This window comes from Sphaerulina musiva (genome assembly GCF_000320565.1).
Source record: "Sphaerulina musiva SO2202 unplaced genomic scaffold SEPMUscaffold_2, whole genome shotgun sequence".
NCBI lineage: Eukaryota > Fungi > Ascomycota > Dothideomycetes > Mycosphaerellales > Mycosphaerellaceae > Sphaerulina > Sphaerulina musiva.
The window spans coordinates 1,865,063-1,880,325 of NW_016017384.1; the positions used below are offsets into that span (position 1 = coordinate 1,865,063).

Consider the following 15,263-nt stretch of genomic DNA (forward strand, 5'->3'; position numbering starts at 1 on the left):
TTGTGGCCATCGGTGTCATCAATACCCACATGACAAACGGCTTCACGATAGACACCTCGCGACACGCTCACTGATCCTGCACATGTGATGAAAGGTTGCGGGGACTGTGAACGCTTGTTTACACGGCCACGGACACGGCCACGGCCACGGCAATGGACTGCGACTTTGGCTACGCGTGCATTATGACGACTGCTATCGATGCCCATCTGCGAAAAGGAGACAAGTGTCCAAGAGTCCAATGGGCGTGAGTCAGGCTCCGGGGAGCAGGAGAGATCGAAATCCCAAGACACCTCAGATATCCTCTGTGGTCATTCACGACTGCCCTCATTCCTCCGACACTGCTTCTGACACATACTGCCTGTGGTCCTAGACCCTACAATTACTGAGAGCCTCATCCACGAAACCCCAAACAAAACTGACAGACTTGTCAGCAGCGTGCCTCAGTGCCAAGGACAAAGCGTCTTTGGCCGAGGGAAAGGATAGTACCTTATATACTCACGATGTATTCCATAGCGTTGAAGTGCACATGCGAACTCTGAAGCCCAGACTAGAGCATGTGGTGGGTGATTCGAATGTCTCGAGGGACACCTGGTGCTGGCTTGGGTCTTACTCTGTGATACCACAGCAAACATTTTATGCCTTATACGTGCCTGCCCACATCCACCGTGACTGCGGCCACTTGAGAAGTTGTAGTCTTAATTCCCGAATACTGACTTCGTGCGGTCAACCAGCCTTCGGCGTTGGAGCGGAGCTAGCACTAGGCGTTGTTGGACTTGGTCCTGCGCTGTTTATGCCCTTCTTGCTCTTCTTGCGTTTGCCACTTGCATGGCTATTCTTGCGTTTCTCATCATTCTTGATCTTCGTCTCTGTCGAGAAGGCTGCGGGAGCCTTTTCGACCTTTGGTGGGACTGTCTCTGCCCTAGCAGCATCCGCACGGCTATTTAAACTCGACTGCTTTTCAGCGTGGGCTTTCGCGGCAGCGACTTCTTCCTCGCCTCTCCGTTTCTTCACCGCAGCCTCAGTCATGGCAAATTTGAAGTTGCCGGGCTCACCCATCAAAGGATTCTCGTCAGTGTAGTCATCGGCATAATTGATTGACATTGCAAGTGACGTCGCCAGCAAACGAATTTGGTCGTAATCTGATGCTGCTTTCGAGGTCGCCATGGTGGAGTCTGGCACCAAAGAACCCGAACGGAGTGAGTGCGCGTCTGTCCCGGGCACAACACTGCCTTCCCGAGATCCTGCAGGCGATCCAGCCAACGACACTGCGGCGGTGCGCTTCGACGTTTGGCTTTGTGGAAGGTAACTATAGCCTGACGCTGGGCTATAGCGAGGAAGTGCCAATGTGGTGTCCACAAACTTGTTCAGAGTACTGGCGGCAGAGAGCAAACGATTCTCGATGACATCGAAGACACTCGGTGATTGATAGACATTCTGCCCAACAATGAAATACGTGCCTAGAACGGTGAGCTCCCATCTATCTTCGAGGATGACACTGGGGGGCCGCACGCGTGGCCCGGGCGTTGCCCTCTGTCGGTCCTGCTTTCGTATCACATAGACGCCAGTGGTGACGCCCTGCGCCGCCAACTCCTTGTCTGCCACAGGTTGCGGCTCTTGCACAATCATGAACTCCAGACCAGGCTTTTGCCTGAGATTCTCTTCCAGTGCTTTGCGGTTGTTGCACATGGTATGAATCGCCCAATCCACTTTTCCCTGCTCGAACAGCAGCCCGTTCTTGCTACTCCATTCGAAGAACGGAGACTCGGTCATGTAGCGGTGGATCATGTTCTCGTCCATCGCCTTGCCGCCCATTTCGTTCACCCACCAGTCCACGATTCCTGGATGGGCATGGACGATCTCGTCCTTTGCTGGGGCGGTGGCAGCCATGGTTGCAGATGCAAAGTGCAGTCGGTCGTCCTCGAAGGAGTGTGCAGGAACGATGCTTGGTGCCGATGTGGTGATGTGGATGCGCTGCCACTTCTCTCTCACCACGACGTCGCCGCTGCCACGGGGCCAGCTATACAGCTAGGTAGGTAGCGACGCGCGCCTCCTGCTCGGACGCCACCTCAGGCTCTCGCTCCTCCAGGACTCGAGTGAAGTGCAGCGATGAGGCCGGGAGTGAGTAATGCACAATTTCACATGAAGATGCACGAGACAAGCTCCCCGGTTGCTGCATAGTTCACGGCTTTGGTGCCTTTCCGCGTGGGGAAGTTGTCGGTGCTATTCGAACTCTCAAGGCTCAAGCCCCACGGCCGACAGCTTCCAGAGCTTTCCTTGCAGCGGCCGCGGTAATGCCTGTGATTCGCTCGCACGGTCTCAATGTCGGCGATGAAGACTCGAGAGAGCCTCCCCATTGTCGCCAATGCACAGGGCACGCAGGTCACTTGATGCATTGCTCCGTCGTCTTTCGCCGAGCTATTGCTGCTGCTGCTGCGTGAATGGACAGTCTCGCGTGACACATCCACCGAAGTCGGGACGGCGAAGCAGCGGAGCGGGCGCAGTGGAGAGGAGAGGAGAGCACGGGAAGGGAGAGAATAGAACTAATATCGACGGAGAGATTAGGGAGGGAGTGAAGGAATGGCCGCTCAAAATGAAGCAAAGCTGCCGCGAACGCCCAAATTTCCTACGCACAATGCACCGCGCGTGTGGTTCTTGACCTGCGCCAACAGCCCCATTGGCATCTCACTGTGCACGCATTTGCTCGCGCATGGCGACTATGTCACTGCGGGTGTGCAACCCACCGAGTACGAACGGGAGGAGGAGAGGAGTCGGGACTTCAAGGACTTTCTAGAGGAGCTCAGTGCGCCATCGACTCCCGCTGTTGCCGTTGCTACCAAGGACGGCGAGGACGATGACAACAACGACAGTGAAGGGGGAGAGCGATCTGGGAGGAGAGAGAGGGGCAAGGAGAGGGCAGAGAGGGCATCGCGAGACCGAGAGCTGTGGAAGAGCAGGCTGCGCGTGGTAGCCCTGGATGTAAAACTCATGGGTCAGTGCCAGTCGGCGGTTGCAGAGGCTGTTCGTTGCTTCGGGCGTATCGATATACTGTTCTGCTGCCATTCTGAAATCGTTGTCGGAACGGTCGAGGAACTATCACAGAGCCCAAGGACACTGAGTCTGGTCAAGGATCAATTTGAGACCAACTTCTTCGGCCCTGTCAACATCATCAAGGCTACACTTCCCATTTTCCGGCAGAAGAAGAATGGTCACATCCTCCTGATGACTGCCGTCACTGGCCATCTGGGCACACCGGGTCTCAGCATGTACTGCGCAAGTCAATGGGCAATCGAGGGCTACTGTGATAGTCTCGCGTACGAGATTGCTCCGTTCAACATCAGAATGACTATTGTACAACCGAACATGGAAGTCAATGTGCTCACACATCGCATCACTTCTGCACCTCCTATGGCCTGCTATACCGACGAGAACAATCCGGCTCCGCTGTCACGCAACATCCTATCATCTCTGCTCGACAAAATTGAGGGCTCCGCGGAACCGACCACTGGGGATCAGCTGTACTCGGACGACGTCAAGAGCCTGTACGCGCCGCTAAGCAGAGGCATGAAGGAGCGACTGGTAGCAGAGACGGTGCATGCCGTTGCAGCTATTGGCGGCCATGACAATCCCCCAGCGCGGCATATTGTAGGCGTGGAAGGCGTCACTGCAGTCAAGGAGAAGCTCAAGACCGTCAGCGAAGAACTGGAGGACTTCAGCGAATGCAGTGGTGCTGCTGATATCGAGAAGACTGGGGACATACAGACTCCCAGCTGAAATTCGCCGAATGACAAGTATATTCTCACAGCTCACTGGTGATCGGTGTTTCCCAGGATTGCATGCGAGCATGTTCCCGGTCTTTCTCGGGTCTGGCCGAATGCCTGCAAGGGGCACCGGCCCTACAGCATGCGAATAGACACGGGCTTGGGAGTTCTGGACTACCTACCTCCTATGCACGAGTGCTGGCTGCCTGGCACTATTGTTTTACGTTTTACGGTATTATGGACTGCGTGCGAGACAGCTGGCCACGCCCAATATCCTGTGTCAGGCCTCCTGCCGCCTTTCGACCTTCAATTGCCGGCGCATTGCGGCACTGCGGGAGGGTCGTAGTATAATAACCCAAATTCGCCGCGTGGACACCCACCCCCACAATCGACGTGCTTAGCGCTGGAAATAGCGACCTCCGCCGCCTTCGACGCAGCCTCCTCCCGCAGCACATTCACTCTGGTTCCGAGACACACCACCGCCGACCGACCGCCCTCCGCCCCCCGCTGCGACGACTGCCCCCGCTGTCACCTCATACGCCTCGTCCGCGATACCACGAGAATATTGGGGGGAATGCTGCAGACGCGCCACGTTTGAGTAGGACCGAATACGGCTCCGAGCAGCCGGAAGCGAGAGTGGTTCAACAGGCTTGCAGACATGACAACGACGACGACAACACAACAACCTGCGGGTGTGCCACCCAGCTCGGGCGCAAAGCGTGAAGGCCATGATGCCGCGCCGAAACAACAACTGAAGCGCGCCTGTGACTGCTGTCGCAAACGAAAGGTGCGCTGTGATGGGCAAGACCCATGCACGCCCTGTAAGAAGGCGAGCATACGCTGTGCCTACCTGGCCGTGCCGAAGAAGAAAGGTCCCAAAGGTTTGCGGAGCGCACGCGTGTTGCATGCTCTGCGGCGCATAGATCACGACGCATCATCCCAGGCTCCAAGTTCTGCGGGTTCGCTCAGTCCAAATCAGACACAACCGTTCGGCAGCAACTGGGGATGGGGCACGAATGGTAGTGTACCCCCAGGCGCTTCTCCGAGTCAAGCACCGCAAGGCCAGGAGATTGCATATGGGCAGCCGACCGCCAGTGTTGCGCCAGACCAGCGGCCGTACCACCAGCAGCTGCCTCCCTCGATGCCACATATACAGCCGGTTTACGCACCGCAGGTTCCGTTGGTCAAGCATGAACCAGCACCCCATCAAGAAACGCGGCCCATACCTCCGAACACGCAGCAGTCTGAGTCCATAGCAGCGGGCAGTGAGGCACAATCGCAAGTCTTCACACCGATGAGCTCTGAGCTCTACAGTCGCCGCGCGATCACTCCTGAGGCGTTCATGCCGTTCGTGCAGCTATTCTTTCAACACATGTTCCCCATCATGCCTGTATTTGATCGCTCGGTGTTCTTGGATCCTTACCAGTACTCCAATCACTCCTCCATGAGTTCGGAGATGTACGCTCTACTGTGTGCGCTATGCGCGACTACGGTTGTACAATTAGATGAATCAATACCGCAACCACCCTCAATACATCCCTCGAAAAAGACAGACGCATTCTTTGCCGAAGAATGTCTGCGGGAAAGAATGCTTTTCGACTACCCAGAGCAAGCCACATCATTCAATCTCATGACTAGCTTCTTGCTGTTCTGCTACTACGGCAATCATGAGAACCACAATCGAGCCTGGTACTTCCTGCAGGAGAGTATCACTTTCTCCGAGAATATGAGCTGTAAGTACGGTGACCGTTCGAAGCAATTCCTTGTGCTTTTGTCCCCATCCGGCGATAAGCCTGGGGACAGACAGACTATTTGAAAAACGGTCCGCATTTGCAACAAGACATGTGCTTACCTGTGAACTGCAAATTTTAGTGGACGAGGAAGAGTTGTACGAGAAGCTGGATCCTATCGACGCACAGTGGCGGAGGCGTATCTACTATCTCCTGTTCATCACGGAAAGAGCATATGCTGTCCAGCGGCGAAAACGCACGAGACTCAGCGCATCAATATCGCTGCCTTCGGTATTCGAAAGCGAGGATCCGCAGTTGCTGAACGGATTTGTCAATTTGGTCAACCTCTTCAGCGCCGTGGACGATAGCTTCGTCAGCATCTGGCGCGGCTCGAGGAGAGCTAGTCTTTGCGACGAAGCGTGGCTCGTGCGAACCCAAAAGCAGCTCGATGCGAGCGCGCATGCGGTAGCTGTTGGTGAGATCACCGAGACACAACGTCTGGACATTAGCGTGACACGCGAGTGGCTTCACGTGTTGGCATGGCAGATGGGCGTCAGCAATGGCTTGATCTGGAGCCAAGGTGAAGGTGGAATGAGGCTAGACTACCCAGTCGAGATATCTCGGAGGGTGGTAGAGATTACCGATGGAGCCAGCCCAATTGCGCTGGACTCTCATGGCATTGGCATGGTAAGTCTTATGAGCACCATGATGCGACCAGATCATTGTAAATTGACTTCTTTTCCCAGGAGCAGAAGTTGTCCGACATAGCAGGCTGCCTCGCTGACGTCCTGCGGTGTACTGCTGGAGACACGTCCGCAACCTTCCTCGAGGGAAAAGAATACCTCAAAACCCTACTCAATCGACTCTCCTCCATGCGTGGCAAGGAGTCTCGTTACCTGAAACCTCTGATGATGAAGATGGAAGGTCTTGTTGGGTACGAGCTCCAGAATGTTACACTCCCGCCACCTGATGAGCAACGACAAATTCTCTCGTCCGCAAACAACTCCAACGCACAGCTCCCCAGCATCTTCGTCACGGCTCTTGATGGCAGGACGAGTTCGCAATGGACCATGCGGGAGAGCGTGAGTATGCTTAGAACGCTGAGCATGTGTGGGACCCTAGGGTTGCCGAGTATTGCCGTCATGGAAGAACCGAACGGGTGGGCTCAGCAGAGGAGACCGAGCGGAAGAGTATTGGAAGAAGCGGAACTCGATGTCCTGCAGCCCTGGCTGCAGGCTGGCGCGATGTAGCATGGCGTGGAGTTCAGGACATGGTTTGCGGAGTCGCATTTTCTTAGGCGTCTTGGGAAACGACTGCATGATGGAACGACTTTTTTTTGAATTGAAACGAATGGGGTTGCTGACGACCGTCTTGAGGCACACTCATATATCTGTACAGTTCACGCTGGTACTCGCTTTGCAGCTAGCTGATTATCAGATGATATCGGACGATCTCCTGACCCGGTCTGGGTGAAACGTTTGTTTTAGGCCTTTCTTATCTGAGCGCCAACTACAACTATACCCAAGCACTGACTGACTGGTTGACATACCAAGAGACACTTTTTGGTCACTAGCGAAAGAGGGCTGTGATGGCTCAGGGCGCATCATACCCCAAACAAGCCTAAGGTAGGTCGGTTCTGTAGGTGGGCCTGAGTGATTTTTTTTTCTTCACTTCGCTGAGGCTGCGGGTCTCACTTCACTTGTTGCTGTATCCCGCATAGGTCCGATAAAGCACATGTAGAAGTGAGGTAAGACTCTTGTTTCCGGTGAAGATGTCTCCTCCGATGTGACAACCTCTCCGATAACGATTCCTCCGATGACAACATGGAGATCAGATGACTACAGTACCTACTTACCTAGCGAGGTACATGTACCTGATACCGATAAGAATAGTATCGTATGGCAGACCCAGCAGACCTCTGGTACTAAGGTACATATCTTACATATCTTACATGTAGGCAGCTTCCGCACCAGAGGAAGAACCGGAAGTGGACGACATTACATGTAAGGTATGTAGCCGTGAAGGGATGACGCCATATATCAGCTGAGCACGACTGGCTCACCCTCATAGCACAGTCGAAAGGAGACGCCAACAACATATGGTTGATCGTCATAGAAAAGATCGAAGAGAAAGGAAAGGGAAAGGAGGGAAGCAGCAGCTCAAAATCGCAGACGCCATGGTTTGATTAGGTGTTCCGATATCAACACGAAAGGGTATCATCATACGACGCTCCAAACAAGAAGCCACAGAACAACAACAAATCATGCCCACAAAACACCCTTCGTTCGCTTCATCGCTCATCCATCCATCTAGGCTGCAACGGCAGTTTCCTTCTTCTCCTTCTTCCAGAACTGAAGCTTCTTGAGCATATCGGCGGACCGGCTCTTCCTCTTCTCGGCAGTAGAAGTCTTGACTTCGGCCGCGGGCTCTTCCACTGCTGCCGGTGCTTCCGCTGCGGGGGCGGCGGCGGCTATGATTGAAACCACGTCAGGACACGGCTTCTTCTCGATCTTTCTCTCTCGTTCTCTCTAGTACTGGCTAGATCCTACCTTCGGTGGTGGCCTCTACAGGAGCGGCAGCTGGAGCGGGAGCATCAGCAGCAGCAGCCTCGGTAGTCGCTACTGGCGTCTCCGCTTCGACTGCTAAAAGGACTTTTGTCAGCTCGCGATATGGTCAGTGACTTGAAGGAAAAGGTTCCAGTACCTGCGGCTGGAGCTACGGGCTCTGCGACCTTGACGTCTGCCATGTTGATGCAGGTTGTTTGGCAGGGCTGTCTCTTTCTTGCTTATTGCAGCTGGTTGGTCTTGGGCCGGTGGGAGCAGCGAATATTGTTGTTGCTATTGTAGTAGTAGTAGTTGAGTGAAGGAAGAAGAGGAGAAGAAGAAGAAGAAGAAGAAGAAGAAGAATAAAAAGAATAAGAATAAGAGCGATAGCAGGGAAGATAGCAACCACGCGACGTGGTACATGTACCCAGACTCCAGTACATTAGTTTTGAGTACCTTAGTACCGACTACACACCCCTACCTGTGAGTCTGTGACTTGTGTACGCATGCGCGCCCGTCGCCCGCCCTCGTTATCCTATCCTGACCTGACTACTGTACTTTTGTTCCTTATCAATCCCCGTAAAGCCGACCGACTTTCACCAACCATGTGACGAAACCCAATTTACTTTATTGGTCCAATTGGTGTGGTGCGTGAAGCCTGCACATGACAGCTTCTTTTTTGCACGGTCCGATCTCACCAGGATTTGCGATACCCCCGTCGTAACAATCGGCTATTGTGCCTACGTACTGTATCTATGCAGATCGTGCTGCTGCTGCTGACTTTTTGTGCGACGGGGGGAAGATTACGATATTTTTTCGTATTCTGAGCTCGTGTGGAGTGGGGAGGGAGGGGCGTGAGTTGCTTTCGGAGCGTGACTTGTGGTGTGTGTGCGAGTGTTTATGCGCTGCGGTGTGACGGAGGGATGGACCACCACAGCGGCAACCGGTGACTCGTTTCGGGACGGTGGTGGTGTTGGTGTTGGTGGTGCTGGTGGTGATGATGGTGATGGTGGTGATGGTGATGGTGGTGTCGGTATCGGTGATGGCGGCGACCGGCGAGAGCGAGGGAGGGGAGGAGAAGTAGCTCTAGGCCAGCCAGACAACCAGAGTGTGCGTGTTCGGCAGTCCCCGCGGGACCTCGATAACGTTTTACGCAGGAGTTCTATCTCCCAGTACCTCCTAGGAGAAAGGAGGGAGGGAGGAAGGGAGGGAGGGAGTGGGAGGGAGGAGCGGTGCGCGAAGACCGACCGGAATAGTTTAATGTGCAAGAAACAGGGGCTCCCGTCGGAGTGCTGACCGTCTCTGGACGTGTGACTAACATGATCCCATACAACACCGTCAGTCAACACCGTCAATACGGTCAACAAGGTACGGTCAACACGGTCAACGATCAACTGCATCGGACCACATGAGATTCGGGGGAGACAAGGACCTCAAGGGAGCCCCATGATGAGACTCCTGAGTGTCTTGGGCGATACGCCCTGTTTATTCTCCGTTCGATCGCCCTAGGAGAATTTCTGGTACTATATTCTATATTATCTGTCGTTCTTGATTGGGATAGATGAACACGTTCCCCACAGTATCATCGACGACGGCGCCAGGAGGAAATTCCCCATCTGCGGGAACACGTCCGAATGCACGGGAAGCTGCACGGGAAATAGGCACAGCACACCAACGCAGAAGCATCCATCCTTCATCGACGGTCAACGGTCAACGGTCCACGGTCAAGCACAAATCGGCGCGGCTTCATTCTGCTGCCGTCACTGTGCACGTACAAGTACAGTAGGAGGTAGTCGAAGTGAGTAGAACGAGAACATACAGCCCTGAACTAGCCGAAAGGAGTAGAACGAGAACAGACAGACTCATCCCCTTCGGTGCCAGACTCTGCAAAACTCCATCGGATGCAGTAGTCCTCTCACTCATGAATATCATCTCCTGACGCTGCTCGAGCGTACCTGCATCAACTCCCTCGGCTCCAGAAGTCCAGATCCTCCAGCCTGTTCTGGTTGGCACAAGTCCGTCGCGCTGTGGAACACTGCGATTGGTGCTGCTCGCTTGCTCGATGAAACTCTTCGCTACGCCACCCACAGCTCCGCAATGCTATATATGCAGCTTGGCGCCGAAGACTTTGCAATATGGACGACGCTCCTGATCATTTACTCGACAACATCCTCTCGCGTGCACTGTATAGTGGAAGTGGGGTTGGGAATGGCATTCCTGAGTGAACGGTGAGCGCCTCCGATGCCGTCCATCTCGTCCATATAAGACCCCAACTGTTCCTTCGTCTCTCCTTCTCCCAAGCCATTGTCTCTTCTCCTGTTCGCTGTGCAGCATTGTCCTTTGATCACATTCTTTTGCAAGTATCCTGGTGATACTGTCCATTCATTTCTTACGGCTTCCACGAACGGCACGACAGCTATTCTTACCACCAGATTCTTTCTGCATATCAATCCCTCTTCCAGCAAGCACCATGTCTGCACTCCAGATCACCGCCATTCTCGGCTCCTTGGCCAGCTCTGTGGCGGCTCACGGCTACGTCTCTGGCTTCGTCGCGGGCGGAACTTGGTACTCTGGCTATAGCCCTTCCTTCCAATACCAGAATCCACCTCCAACAGTCGCCGGCTGGAGTGACCCAGAGAACCTGGCCAATGGCTATGTCGCTCCGACCGCATACGGCGATGCAGATATCGTCTGCCATCTCTCCGCGACCCCTGGTGGCACCGCTGCTCAGATCAAGGCGGGCGATCAAGTCGAACTGCAGTGGACTACGTGGCCCGATTCGCATCACGGACCGGTGCTGGACTATCTTGCAAAGGTCGACGGAGAGTTTGCTGATATCGATAAGACTGCACTCAACTTCTTCAAGATTGATGAGCGAGGACTGGTCGATTCCAGCGCAGCTCCCGGCAAGTGGGCGTCTGATGAGCTGATTGCCAACAACAACTCTTGGGCTGTGACCATTCCCTCTTCGATTGCTCCAGGAAAATACGTCCTTCGTCACGAGATCATTGCTCTGCACTCCGCCGGCGACGCCAATGGCGCTCAGAACTACCCACAGTGTATCAACCTCGAGATCACATCGGACGGCACTGACACTCCTGCTGGTCAGGTCGCTACATCCTTCTACAAGGCAGAGGACCCCGGCATCAAGATCAACATCTACAACCCACTCGCCTCATACACTATTCCCGGCCCCGCCTTGTGGTCCGCAGCTGCTCCAGTCAACCAGATCCCCGCTGCGATTTCGTCTTCTGTTCCGCTCGCGTCGTCAGGCAGCGCAGCAGCTTCCTCTTACATGCCAGCCAGCACGACCGCTTCCGCCTCTTCCCTTAGCATCCATACGTCGTACTCCAACACCACATACTCTGCAACCGCATACCCCAGCTCCGCTCCCGCAGCTTCTACCGCAACCCCAGAAGCGTCGTACACGACCGTAGCCGCGGCATCCAGCGCCGCCTACGCCACTTCCGAAGCGACATCGACGGGAACACCGACCTTTTACTACTCCGACGTCGCCTCTTCCACTTCTGCCTATCCTACCGCTAGCGCTACTTCTGCTGCCTCTTATCCTTCTACTCCTACCACCACTCCCTCGTCCGATCCAGCAAGTGGATATGGCCAGCAGCCGGAAAAGACTCTCCCAGCGGACTGGACATTGACTGATATGCAGCAGTGGGTCACATATCTGCTGGACCAAGGCTGGAATGCGAGTCGCAAGCATGCGAGGGATTTCCGTGCCTAGGTGGAGGAAGGAATCAAGTCCAACATGAGGAGGTACCTTACATGTATGCAGTCGGGGGTGGAGGTCGTTTTGCCAAGACGCAAGTTTTGAGCTGCTGCAAGTGGTTTCTTAGGTTCTTGAGAAGATTTGATCAGTCAAGGGATGGACACGGACGGTATATTGATCGCGCAAATTTACAGTACGTACCTAGGTAGACATGCCTTCGTCCCCACCCAAGAGCAACCAGGAGGATACATATAGGGAGGACGTGTACAGCTAGGCCCATCGTCTTACTTTCTTCAATGTAAATTTTCCCACATTGCGGACAGCAGAAAAGTCTCATGTACATGTAGGCAGGGGGGCTTCGAAGATGAAAAGTCCTGTTTCTGTATGTACCTACTACTTCCTCTTCAAATAGATATACATCCATTCACACCAAAGTACATCTACACATGCATATACACCTACAAGTCTGCGTGCAGAGACATGTTTTCACCTCCCTGCATAAGCATCGTATGGAGGCCATCCTTGTCTCTACGTTCCTGCATCAAAGCGCGATACTATATGAATACCTGATATTAGCACAGTCATCTCGAAGCGGTACAGCATTGAAAGAAGCACGACTCACCTTGAAGGCAAAATTCAAACATAGAGCTACAATCAACCCGACACAGACCACCACCGGGCCCGCAACAGCATCGAAATCTTTCCCGCTCCTCTTCGTGATCAAGGTATACCTCCACATGTATATTCCGTAGCCCCAGGCAGCTGCAAAGACCGCAACAAGCGTGTAGACAATGCCAAGCGCTTGACCAACCTTGTTGTGCGGACCAGCAGCGTTGAAGAGACCCAGAGAAAGAGATGCCAGGAGCACCGAAACATGCATCCACTTGATGAATGTACGCTGGTTGGCGAGCCAGACCTTGGCTTCGACTTTGATTGGTCCTTGATCTTTGATCCAGTATTCTGGTTTCGAGACTCCAGGAGGCAGTTGGACTTTGTCGCGTTTGGCTTGAGCATATTTACTGGTACTGAAAGTTGGGAATAAGCTCTTCAGTCCATTTGGACGTGCGGAGCCGTTTTGATTTCCCTGTCGAACCACTGTGGTGCCCGTTTCGTCGTCCTCGGGCTCTTCCACAACATCGTCCATTTGTGTCGGCGCAGCGACACTGCGACTGACTTCTGCACTGCCGAGCCGGTTGGTGAAGCTACCGGAAGAGTGTTTGTTCGCCGTATCCGCAGGAGACCCAACGGGACTAATGATGGCCTGTGACGGAGAGCGTTGGTAAGAAGCACTGCGGTGGCCCGGACTACTTCCATACTTGGACTTCAGCAGCGAGCCAACAGCAGCTTCATCGTCCTGTTCCCTCTGCCTCCTTGCCAGCTCTTCTTCAAACGCTTCCTGGGGGTCGCGACGAATGTCTGTTTCCGTCTCGCCCAGCCAGAATGGGAAAGTGTTGACATAGTCCTCGAATAGTGTGCTGACACCGTGAACGAATTTGCTGAATCGCGGCGCCTCTTTGACGAGATGGCTGTTCGTGATGTCCTCGATCCATTCGGTGCTCTTCATGCCTGGCGTATTACGCAGCTTGACTTCGAGCAGCGCGAACGGGAATCGGCTGATTTCGCCCTTCCGAATGGACGTGAACGGATACTCGAGCTCATTGTTGTCGATGTCGGAACGGTGCCATGAATCAGGATCTCTGCAGGGACGTCCAGTGTCCACTGCATCTTCGCGAATGAAAGCCAAGTCGGTATCAAGACTGATGCGTACACGATCGTCTCCTGGAATCTGGAAAGCAGTACGAGTGTAGTTGGCGCGCAGGACTGGCTGTATGTCATGCTCCTTGATGAACTGCTGCACGTCGCTCACAGCGGACTTCAAGTTGCGCGCCTCCGAGCTCTCCGCACCAGCCCGATCTTCGAGCTTCTTGATCTGCTTCTCCATGTGATATTCGCCTTCTATGAAAGGCTGCACATACTTGGCTTTGGTGGCAAAGCGGGCCTCTGAGCTCCGCTCGTCTTCTGTAACAGTCTTCTTCTCGATCCATATCTCAGGGCGGTCATTAAGCTGACCATACCACCGAAGCCGAAGTGAAGAACCCGAGTTATTAACCACCTTGTTAGAGTAGAGCGCAAAAGCGGAGTTATCAAAGTAAATGCTGGTTATGGAAGGGTCAGGCTGATTGCCCTCGGCGACCTTTGAGGTTTGCGGATTGTAAACGAGCACGGGCAGACGTCGCAGAATGATAGTCTTGACCTCTAACAGGTTATCCGGGTGGACCCAGAACTTCTTGCTGATGTATTCTTCCCGGCCTTGTTCATTCTCGCTCGCCTTGTATGTCTGGTCAGTGGCCTCCAGCTTGTTCCGGACGAAACTGTACATGGCACTGAGGCGGAACAGCAGCGGGCCATAGTCCTCTTTATTGAATGGCAAAGCCGCCAGACGCACCTGAAGCAGTGGTCGTACGCGGTATGCACCACCTCGCTTCCGATCGTGCTTCTTAGCCGCTTTCAGGAAACCAGTGTAGTTGATACGGCTGTACTTTTCGAGCTCATTCGTCTCCTTGGTGATGTGGTCCAGCTCTTTCAGCACGTCATGCAGGATGTTCTTTTGCTCGGCCTCACTGGGCATGGGCTTCTTGCCCTTGCCATTGCCATTGCCATTACCATTACCATTACCATTACCCTCCGCCGCTGTCTCTCCAGTCTCAGCGGCGGCAATGGTGTCCAGCTTGGCCTCGCACTTGGCAGTGCGGTCGCGCAGCTTCTCGACCGTGTCCTGATGGAACTTGTGCACCTTCTCCAGCTGCACATTCACGAGCTCGTCGACAAACCTGCTCTCGTCGTCGTCGGTCCACTTGTCGGGCGCAGGAGCAGTCTCGGCGAGCGGTGAGTTGGGGGCGCTATCGTCATCGCGGAGGAGTTTCTTGAGCTTGGAGTAGTCAATGTAGTTGTCCTTCCATGGGCCGTAGCGAGTGAGGTCCAAGGTCTTCCCGAAGCGCATCTTGTGGTATGCAGGCGTGCAGAAGCTGTCAGGCAGAGGCTGCGAGCATTGGGTACCACCGTACGGTACTGTATTAGCAGAGAAGGAAGGGCAGTTGCAACAACAACGATGACTAGGAAGACAAGCTTTGCTTCCGACGACTAGAATTACCGTAACCTTTCAGTCCATATACAATGATACATAGGTAAGGTACTGACAATAATAATAAGGTATAACTGTACTGCGTCTGCCGCCGTGACAACCTCGAAACACCCTAGTACAGAAGCTTCTGAAGGCCCCACCCGCAGCAGCGCAAAGCTGGTTGTGCCAATGAAAATGCCGATGGATCCCATGTGATCGAGCAGGGCACGGGCTGCGACTGAATCTGATGACGGACCCCGTCAAATCGTCGTCAATATCTCACCTCTGCATTGATTAATGCGACGGTGCCATTCATTGACCTTGTCTTGAAATACTAGCTGCGTCCATAGCAGGCGCCTTGCCCACACCCTGGGTAGGTAACGC

General features: G+C 54.0%; 7 protein-coding genes across 7 annotated transcripts; 4 read left to right on the forward strand and 3 right to left on the reverse strand.

Annotated features, from left to right (window-relative positions):
- Nucleotides 1-125: 125 nt before the first annotated feature.
- On the reverse strand, nt 126-2,108 carry SEPMUDRAFT_147398 (MED6-domain-containing protein). The gene is made up of 2 exons (XM_016904275.1): nt 487-2,108; nt 126-415 (listed from the first exon to the last, which is right to left on the reverse strand). Exon 1 carries the CDS (start codon nt 1,885-1,887, stop codon nt 724-726), a length of 1,164 nt encoding a protein of 387 aa, XP_016763663.1. The 5' UTR covers nt 1,888-2,108; the 3' UTR covers nt 126-415; nt 487-723.
- On the forward strand, nt 2,107-3,771 carry SEPMUDRAFT_139242 (NAD(P)-binding protein; the record flags this gene model as incomplete). Its single annotated transcript, XM_016902899.1, has 3 exons — nt 2,107-2,122; nt 2,597-2,842; nt 2,933-3,771. The coding sequence occupies 3 exons, from the start codon at nt 2,107-2,109 to the stop codon at nt 3,769-3,771; spliced, it is 1,101 nt and encodes a 366-aa protein (XP_016763664.1).
- On the forward strand, nt 2,530-6,958 carry SEPMUDRAFT_147399 (uncharacterized protein). The gene is made up of 3 exons (XM_016904276.1): nt 2,530-5,491; nt 5,631-6,175; nt 6,235-6,958. The coding sequence occupies exons 1-3, from the start codon at nt 4,417-4,419 to the stop codon at nt 6,736-6,738; spliced, it is 2,124 nt and encodes a 707-aa protein (XP_016763665.1). The 5' UTR covers nt 2,530-4,416; the 3' UTR covers nt 6,739-6,958.
- A 685-nt stretch (nt 6,959-7,643) lies between these two features.
- Nucleotides 7,644-8,658, reverse strand: SEPMUDRAFT_147400 (uncharacterized protein). Its single transcript, XM_016904277.1, has 3 exons — nt 8,192-8,658; nt 8,038-8,130; nt 7,644-7,958 (listed from the first exon to the last, which is right to left on the reverse strand). The coding sequence occupies exons 1-3, from the start codon at nt 8,232-8,234 to the stop codon at nt 7,798-7,800; spliced, it is 297 nt and encodes a 98-aa protein (XP_016763666.1). The 5' UTR covers nt 8,235-8,658; the 3' UTR covers nt 7,644-7,797.
- Nucleotides 8,659-8,758: 100 nt separating this feature from the next.
- Nucleotides 8,759-10,212, forward strand: SEPMUDRAFT_147401 (uncharacterized protein). The gene is made up of 2 exons (XM_016904278.1): nt 8,759-9,829; nt 9,913-10,212. The coding sequence occupies exon 1, from the start codon at nt 8,932-8,934 to the stop codon at nt 9,325-9,327; it is 396 nt and encodes a 131-aa protein (XP_016763667.1). The 5' UTR covers nt 8,759-8,931; the 3' UTR covers nt 9,328-9,829; nt 9,913-10,212.
- SEPMUDRAFT_80379 (SPX domain protein) lies at nt 10,193-14,939 on the reverse strand. The gene is made up of 2 exons (XM_016910241.1): nt 12,381-14,939; nt 10,193-12,312 (listed from the first exon to the last, which is right to left on the reverse strand). The coding sequence occupies exons 1-2, from the start codon at nt 14,757-14,759 to the stop codon at nt 12,217-12,219; spliced, it is 2,475 nt and encodes an 824-aa protein (XP_016763668.1). The 5' UTR covers nt 14,760-14,939; the 3' UTR covers nt 10,193-12,216.
- On the forward strand, nt 10,502-11,428 carry SEPMUDRAFT_17133 (glycoside hydrolase family 61 protein; the record flags this gene model as incomplete). The annotated part of the gene is made up of 1 exon (XM_016908291.1): nt 10,502-11,428. A coding segment is annotated over one exon (927 nt), but the record flags the coding sequence as incomplete, so codon positions are not given.
- Nucleotides 14,940-15,263: the final 324 nt, after the last annotated feature.